The 8,523-nt window shown below is 44.0% G+C and overlaps 5 protein-coding genes across 5 annotated transcripts; all 5 read right to left on the reverse strand.

The window, feature by feature from the left end:
* Positions 1 to 255: 255 nt before the first annotated feature.
* Positions 256 to 2,529, reverse strand: SPPG_08705 (uncharacterized protein; the record flags this gene model as incomplete). Its single annotated transcript, XM_016756859.1, has 1 exon — positions 256 to 2,529. A coding segment is annotated over one exon (2,274 nt), but the record flags the coding sequence as incomplete, so codon positions are not given.
* A 118-nt stretch (positions 2,530 to 2,647) lies between these two features.
* SPPG_08706 (uncharacterized protein) lies at positions 2,648 to 4,132 on the reverse strand (the record flags this gene model as incomplete). The annotated part of the gene is made up of 1 exon (XM_016756860.1): positions 2,648 to 4,132. One exon carries the CDS (start codon positions 4,130 to 4,132, stop codon positions 2,648 to 2,650), a length of 1,485 nt encoding a protein of 494 aa, XP_016603879.1.
* Positions 4,133 to 4,732: 600 nt separating this feature from the next.
* SPPG_08707 (uncharacterized protein) lies at positions 4,733 to 5,776 on the reverse strand (the record flags this gene model as incomplete). The annotated part of the gene is made up of 1 exon (XM_016756861.1): positions 4,733 to 5,776. One exon carries the CDS (start codon positions 5,774 to 5,776, stop codon positions 4,733 to 4,735), a length of 1,044 nt encoding a protein of 347 aa, XP_016603880.1.
* Positions 5,777 to 6,027: 251 nt separating this feature from the next.
* On the reverse strand, positions 6,028 to 6,558 carry SPPG_08708 (uncharacterized protein; the record flags this gene model as incomplete). The annotated part of the gene is made up of 1 exon (XM_016756862.1): positions 6,028 to 6,558. One exon carries the CDS (start codon positions 6,556 to 6,558, stop codon positions 6,028 to 6,030), a length of 531 nt encoding a protein of 176 aa, XP_016603881.1.
* A 46-nt stretch (positions 6,559 to 6,604) lies between these two features.
* SPPG_08709 (uncharacterized protein) lies at positions 6,605 to 7,324 on the reverse strand (the record flags this gene model as incomplete). Its single annotated transcript, XM_016756863.1, has 1 exon — positions 6,605 to 7,324. One exon carries the CDS (start codon positions 7,322 to 7,324, stop codon positions 6,605 to 6,607), a length of 720 nt encoding a protein of 239 aa, XP_016603882.1.
* Positions 7,325 to 8,523: the final 1,199 nt, after the last annotated feature.

Below are 8,523 nucleotides of genomic sequence, written 5' to 3' on the forward strand. Positions count from 1 at the left end.
CCGTCCGTAAATGTAAATCGGCTTGTCTTGTGCTCCTAACCACGTAGCAGCATCACTAGCATACCCTAAAAAACCAGAACCATCCAGACCCAGCCAAGACGATTTTGTACCGTCAAAACTATTTGAAATAAAGACAGACGAGCCTCCTGCTACAGAGGCGGTCGTTTGAACTCTGCTTCCTGTAATGACTTTCCCTGAGATATTGCCGCCAAATGTAACATTATTTGAAGTTAGATTAGTTATCTGGCTTCCGACCCAAGGTTTGATAACATCATTGTCATAATCTCTTAACATCGAGAGATTGATTGCTTGCTGAGGGTATTCGTATTTGATGCCTCGATAACATGAAGGCGTATCAAACAAGAGACGAGTACAACCTCCTATTGGATCAGAAGCAATTGCGACATTGCTCCCGGGTTCAAGTGGTGGCATGAAGGTAACAGGGTCTATTGGTTCGTAAACGGGGTTTCCATCGCCATCGAGTATAGGTTGTCCTTCCGCATCTCGTTGAACCTTACGTTTGCGTGACCCTCCGAAAATCATTCCCCAAGGGAACGTTGAGACGATTGGGAGGATGGAGTTTACAGCCATAGGGACTGTCAGTGGTGGAGATACGATCGCAGGAAATGGAATGGTAGTCAGCGGTGTAGCCCCAGACAATACGACCACATTCCCACCAGGAACATCAGTTTTCAACACTTCGCCCGTGTCACTTTGCTCCGTATTGTCTGTATCCCTTTGCTTCGATAACGGCGTGGGGTCAATCAAGGTGAAGTTAAACAATGGGTATGAGCCAGTAATTATCAAATTTGGCGAATTAGATACCAACTGAGGAGGAATCATATTATACTGAATCGTATTCCCTACAACTACGACACTTCCATACGAATTTGTCGAGCCAATGTAGTTGCCTTTCAGCGTATCACCCACTCGAAGAACGGTATCACTTCCTGTAAGTGAACATGAAATCAAGTCGCCGCTGACTTGTACACCATTTATACCTCGGAGATTAGTAGATAGAATGGCACCGTTCTTCTGGAGGCCTATCCCGGCTGCTATATTAGAACTTAGAACACCATTATTGAGGGTTAAATCTGGAGACTGGGCTGTTAACGAGAGTCTAAAATCGTTGCCCACCCGTGTTACTCCTTGGGAGGCTGTGAAGGTATCCCGTATGGTACCCCTGTTGACCATAGCCAAACCGCTGTTAGCATCAACTTTTAGATCGAGTTGAAGGTCATTCTGTACTCTCTCGAGACCATTGCTGCAAGTCAGTACGTCTTTAATGGTATCTGCTTTGACCATTTGAAGAAAACTGCCAGCCTCACACTTAAGGGAAAGTTGAATATCGTTTGTAGTCCCTGGGCGAACGGTCACTCCATTAAAATCTTGAAAAATGTAGCCACCGGTTAAACGGTTCCCAAGAATCCGTACTGTTTGGTTGTCAACGAGAACGCCTATCTCCCTACGTCCTACCGATTCGGGTCCAACGGCGACCGCGCCTGTTAATGATCCTTGATAAAAGTTTGAAAGATAGTCTTTTGTGACTGCATAACTTCCTCCACCTATTCCAGGCAGCGTTCCCATTATTTTCACATTAGGAACACGCAGTTCTTGCAATGTTGTCGAAAAGGTAAGATTTGAGGAGGCAGAGTATCCATACTGAAGATTTCCAAATAACACCTGCTCATAACCTGGGGATTTCAGCGACAATCTAGAACCCACTTGAGAAAAAGTGGAACTGTCTACCATCAATCTAATCGCTGTCGTGTCAACCTCTCCCAAAAAATCAGTCATATCGGTCAAACTATTGAATCCAAAGTCTAGCCATGATGATCCGATGTCTAACAGCGTATCAGCACCGCTGGATGTCTTTATTGCGCCGAATGCTTTGAACAGTTGACTAGTATTGGTTTCTAATTCGTCTTCATTGTTCACCTTTAGACTTTTGTGGAGTTTGATTCCAAGGCCGCTCTGGTCACGAAACAATGGTTTCTTGAGCGTTTCTGGAGGAGGGAAGTTTACAGATAGACCATTCTCATTAATGGATAATGTCTCATCTGCCTGTAAACCAACCGTCCGTGATTCGGCATCCCTGTAGAGTGGAAATTCATAACTGTCCGGAATGACTTTTAGTTTTTCTTCCTCTACAGTTAAACATGAATCATCAATCTGAAGTTGAATACCATGATCCTCTTTTGAGTAGACAAGAGGTGGACGCGCGTTTACGTCGACTGTGGTCAACTGATTACTCTCGTCAATCTCAAGTCTCTTGTTGTCGTAAAGTAATTCGATACTTACAACGCCGTTTTCGTTACTGGAAGATAAGCATCCAGAGGTGGTTTCAACAGAGTTGACTTCTAACTCGCCATTTTCGTTTGATAAATGTTTAAATTCTCCAACAGCGAACCCCTTTATCTTTGCAGCATCATCGAATCCAGTCATCTCCCCCGTAACATACGGTGAGAGGAGATTTGTATTATCTAAATTACGTAACCCGGAAGCGTTCCTACTGTTAATACCAGACATATTTACATTCTAGTTAGCAAGATAAATTCCTAAAATTTGAGGAGCTTGGCAAAGACTAAGCGCTCGACGGAGGTGCCGAGCCACCGCGTGGCGTCTCACATCTCTGTGTTACATCATATTACATCATTCGTTGTTTCTTCTTAGGAGGAAGGATTATTTCTTCACCTTTTCTTCTTCTCGTCCTAACGGTCGGTTCTGTCACTTGAACTTGTTGTACCGGTTGAGCAGGGACAACAAACTCGGCATCTCTCCACCCACCACGAAGTTTCGCGAGCGGACGAATCTCACTACCAAGGTCTGCTGTCAAGGGAACCAGTGTAGGTGGGTTAAGTGCCGTCGGTGCTGCTGGAGCAACATCCACTTTTCTCCTTCGATTAGCACGCACATTCCTTTCAACTTCTGCAGGGGACATTAATGTGATTTCCTCAACATGGTCTTCTTGTTCAGGTATGGAATCATCAATCTTCCGTCTCTTAACTGTTTGCTTCTCTTCAGGTTGCTTGTACTGTCTTCGCTTGGTGCCATGAGGAGCACTTCCGGCGAAAATCACATCTGGGGGACGTGGAGGAGCAACAGGTGGTGGGGTTGCTGGTGGAGTTACTGGCTCTACAACATCATGCTCCGCTCCTCCTGTTTTTTGCTTCTTTTTATTCAATCGAGGAATCGGCGGGGGTGCATTTGCTTTCCTTTTAGAACCTGCTAATATGGTTGCTTCCTTACCTTTGAAGTGAAATGGTGTTCTCGCAGGTACCGAGACAAACTGATCATTGATGGAGTTTCTCTCTAAAACATCCGCTACACCAGATGGATCATGGCGGTCATTCAGAAGTACTGTATCATGTGGAATTGGTACGCTACGAGGCATTGTTTCGACGGAGGCATCAATTTGAGGAGATTCCACATGTATCTGTTGAGTCGACCCAGGAAATCCTCCTGGAATAGGTGGAATGTAACTATCAGCCATTAGATGCGCTGGCAGTGAAACTGCAATGCCAGTCGCATGATTGACACGGTCATTTCCAACTGCATCTCTTCGTATCTCTGTTTCTCGAGTCAGGATGACTGGCTCTACAGGAACACTGTTTACATTACGTGGTTGAGCTGGTATCTCATTTCCATTAGGTGGTGCTTGAAACATTAAACCTGTTTGGGAAGTCACTGATGCTGGATAGGAATACACATGTCCAGTTTCATCAGGAATCGGTAATCCTGAAAGGGAATTTTGCGTTCCAATGGTCAATGCATTCCCTTGTCGACTTGGAGTAATCGAATCAAGATACTTCTGTTTCTTATGATAATCTTCTTCTGCTTTCACGTACTCAAGACCATCCTTATAAGCCTTCGTGGTGTATTGCGCTGCTGACAATTTCAAAACATCAGAAGATGATAATCTTGGTTCATATTTAGGTTCAACGTAATTGGTCTTTGTCGCTAAGTCTTTTTGATGGATCAACCTGTTCCACGAATACACTACTTGTGGTCGCCCGAGGTCATCGACCTTTGAATAATCTAGAGCGACCCCAACTTGTCTCTTTTGCAAATTAGGAATCGGTGGCGAAATAGCATATGTATCACTCAAGTAATTGGCTCGGTAATATGCCATACTAGGTTTTTTCCTTTGCTATGTAGAGCTGAAAAAATAATATCTCTTCTGTTCTATAAATCAAGATGCCTAATTGGTTTTCTAAAGCGAAAGCAAAGGCGAATGTGCTGTGGAATAACGCGCCGTCATATGTTGCAAAAGCAAGGAACTTTGCTAATCAAGCAGTCCGGCATGCCACTACATTGAATAAACATGTGCAGCACGTAAATCGCCAAGTACAAGAGTCACCGCTTTTCTCAGCAGGAGTCCGAGAGAAAAGTCAAAAGATTTCTAGTCATGGTGAGACCGGTTTGAAGAAGTTAAGCGAACTCCACAAGAATGCAGATGACTTTGTCGAGAAGGTGACAGGTGGTAGAATCGAGTGATCTAATCCAGTGAACTACTGCTATCTGGGTGGCGAGGGTAATTGACCCCGATCTCGGGTTCTATGTATAACATGTTACTGAACTTCGGGGTCATTTACCCTCAACCTACATGCAACCCCATAATCAAACAGGTAGTGTGTGGCTGTCTAAGGGAAGCTTGAAGAGAGAAGAGCGCACACGGCGGACAATGTTCACTGCGCGCTTGGCGCCCCAGGCGGATATCAATTTTAACCCTTCAAACCACAGTCACAACAGCACCAATGGAAAGTGTGACATTCTCGTGGTAGGTTGAGACCATGCGCACCTTTTGCGTAGGTGCCGTTGCATGAGTTGTATGCACACGAAGAATGCCATCAGTACCTGTAAAACTCAAAGCATTCGCCGAGCCTTCATCCTTCGAAGCAAAACTCCACCCAAAGGAAAAGGCTTTTGAATCATAGTCGGCGAACGACAGATCTATCTCCCCCAGTTGGTCAAAGGTGTTATTTGATAACTGTGTGACCAGTAACGTTTGATTGTCACTTGGGCTGTGAGTAAACCCTTGCGTTCCACTTGGAATGGTAAGATTTGCCCCCAGTTGAATTCGCCACTCGCGAAGCCCTTGTGAAGAATACATTAGCGCCTTATCTTTCGTCTGGTCATTGAGAACATCATCGTCCACAAATGACATTTCGATCCCTTGAAGTGACCTTACACCACTCATATGAAGCAAAAATGTATTCCGGTTTCCGCCACTACATGCGTTTTCCGTTTGGGTTGAGCGCACATAGTCATAGAATATTGACTTACCATCTGATATAGCGCGAGTCGCGTTCACAACGGTTGTCGGTGGCGGTGTGATGAAAGGCAAGAGACATCTAATGGAACTGACTCTGATTTCGCCAATACCAGCACTTGTAAAGACGGTGGAAGGATCCGCTAAAGTGATGATGATCTCTAAGGCCTGATTAGGAAGCGCCCAAACAGGGAAGAACTGGTCATTTGTCGGATGAAAGAAACCCACAAAAGGGTGATGGTTGATGGAGATAGTACTCGATGTTGCAAAGATATTGGTGTTTCCATATCCGGAAAGTTGGCTCAACAATTTCTTACTACCGGCGGATAGATTGCGGTACGTTTGTACTAGATAAAGAGGATAGTTTGGAATGTTGACAACTGTTTCACCCCCTGCTTTGATGGTCAATGATTGAATAATGGATTCCAAGCCAAGATACGTGTTTTTAACACCTGTACCAGGAGTTATCAAGTTTCCTGCATTATCGTATGCAGAAACATCCATGGAGAGAATTAGTTTTTGCAGAACGAAACTCACCGAATTAGAGTCACAAGTTATCTTAATTGGGGTCAGGTTACGACTTTTTGTCGTATACGTGCTTTGACCTATTGGAGAATAGATTGACATCCCCTCCCCGCGGGGGTCTGAGTACGAACGACTAAACGTGTTACTGGAAAATAACCAATTACGAGGTACAGCAACTTCTTCCGACATCTTTGTTTACTGATTGCAGGAAAAAAAAAAATGGAAGATTTTCAGCCAAAAATACCACCATAGTTGTCCTCCTCAACATTGTCCTCCTCAAAGAACGGTGATCTAGAGTCAAAGAATGGTTCATCATCACCAAATTTCAAAATTACGCTCTTTTTTTTAGATGGACGTATTGCTGCTGGCTGCGCCTTTGCTGCTGGTTTGGATCTCTTGCTCCTAGTTGGTGTTGCCTTCTTTCCTCGCTTTGTGTTTCGTCGTTCTTCCCTCGCCAACCGCTTCTGTTCCTTCTCCTCTTCAAGGATGCGTTTGGCCTCATCGATCCTCCTTTGTTTATCCTGCTCCTTCCGTTCCTTCTCGCGTTTTGCTTGCATTAGGCGCAATTGTTCAGCCCTCGCTTTCTGCGCCTTCTCCAATGCAGCCCGTTGCTTGTCCGTCATCGGGCGTTTCACCTTTTGCTTTGGAGGCTGTTCTGGTATAATTTCTGCTTTTTGAACAGGTGCTTGTTCAGCGGGTGGTTCTACATTATCTTGTGGAACGGCACTCGATTCTTGATGATTTTGATTTTGCTCTTCCATTGTTTTCTTACTCTAAGAAAAAAAAAAAAAAAAAATAAAAAAAAAATTAGACATCCGCAACATCATCTGTAAATGCAAACCGAACGGTTAACGGACTGTTGAGTGCAACTTCCAAACCGGTCATTGAGTCAATAAGATAGAATTCGATTTTGGAGATAGTGTCATCAACAGGGAGCCATTCACCTCCATCGTTAGTCCATGTGACTACATCGCCAAAGGAATCAGGGACAACCGCAGCAATTACGGATTGGGCGGAATCATTGAAGTCACTGAGGAAACGGCTTCCTTGGACTTGGATGTTACTCGTGACAAGCATTGGATACGACCCGGACAAATTGACAGCATTCTTCAGTGTGATAGTCTTGTAATATCCCGTTTCACTCCATCTTGACATTCCTGTTAGAAGATATGATGTCGTTCCTCTCGACGCAGCAAGAACCTTGAAGTTCTTGCTACCAGATGTGGAAAGTGTCAATCTCCTCGTAACAGAGTCGTATGTGGCATTGTAGGCTTGCGTCCCGGCTGAACTCAATGCTTGAGCAACGGCATTCGGAAAATTAGCGATGCTGTAATTACCATTAGGTATTTTCGCAGATAAGATGGTTGGATCGCCTTCTTCAACAAAATTAATCGTGTTATTAGAATCGTTGACCAGATCCCAATCTTGAAGGAAAGAAACCGAGAGAACCTTCATCATTTCCATCCTCCGAGGAGGTATTGAGAATGATCGAGATTTTAAGGAGCAGTATGTCACTTCGTTAATCATGATATTTCCTTACCTTTATGTAAAGACAAAGGAAAATTTAAATGTCCTATAAACCACGCCCAATCTTTCCCGTAGGGAAAAAGAAGAGAGATCCTCGTGTTCCACGTGACCTGGCATCACTGCCTCTATGTACAACTCTTGTCGCTCCGAGGAAAAGTGGTAAAAGTGCATTAGTCTGCGGTCTGATTGAGGATGTCTATGCTAAATTACACGATCGAGTCATTATCATGTCCGACACAGTTGAATACGATGCTTCTGTGAAGGTACTGTCCGAAACCACAAAACATAAAAATATCTACTTTACAGACGAGGTTTCCAATGCATCCATCGCTAAAATTGTAGAAGAACAGAAGAAAACGCCTGAGAAGTCACTTCTATTATTCATTGACGACGCTGGTGATTCTGCGCAAAGTAAAGAACTCAACAAGGAGTTATCGAAACTCTATACAAAAGGGAGGCATTTCAATATAGGAAATATTGTAGCCATCCAGAGTGTAACCGGACAACTTTCACGTAAAATGAAGAACTGCACCACCGAGTGGGTGGTGTTTAAAAACAATGCAGAAGACATGAAACTTTTAGCAAAGTTACTTGCTTCCGCCTACAAAGATGATAAAGAAGTTCTAACATTTCTCACCGAGTGCACCAAAGAACCTTATTCGTTTGCCTACATCAATAGAGATGCTAGTGATGCTAAAGGAATGTATCGTTACTGTGACTCCAGCGGGTTTCATGATTACTTTTAGTTGCTGGCATTGGCACTCCGTACCGGGTGCTCGAAGAGCACCGTTAACGCACGTGGAGCGTGCTTTACCGGCATGTTTTTAAAGCTGATCTTATCGATAAGAGAGATGGATGAAAGAAAGCCTAACTGGAAAGATATAACACCAGAGGATGAGCGGCGCTTGAAGCAGCTCTACTACAGAGAACATGCTTACATGGGCAGAGATCGTTTGTACGCGCTTTACAAAGCAAAGTATCCAGAGAGCAATATGTCTCAACGGACACTGTTATCATGGCTAAAAGACCAACCAATTTGGCAATGTTGGTCTCGACCATTGACCAACAAGGGAGGGATTCGTCCCATATTGGCAAGTAGTCCAGGGCAACTTCAACTTGACATTTTTTCCATGATAAGTGTACCGTATTTAGGATATAAGTATGTCATAGTTGCAGTCGATATTTTAACTAAATGTGAA

This window comes from Spizellomyces punctatus (genome assembly GCF_000182565.1).
Source record: "Spizellomyces punctatus DAOM BR117 chromosome Unknown supercont1.25, whole genome shotgun sequence".
Lineage (NCBI taxonomy): Eukaryota > Fungi > Chytridiomycota > Chytridiomycetes > Spizellomycetales > Spizellomycetaceae > Spizellomyces > Spizellomyces punctatus.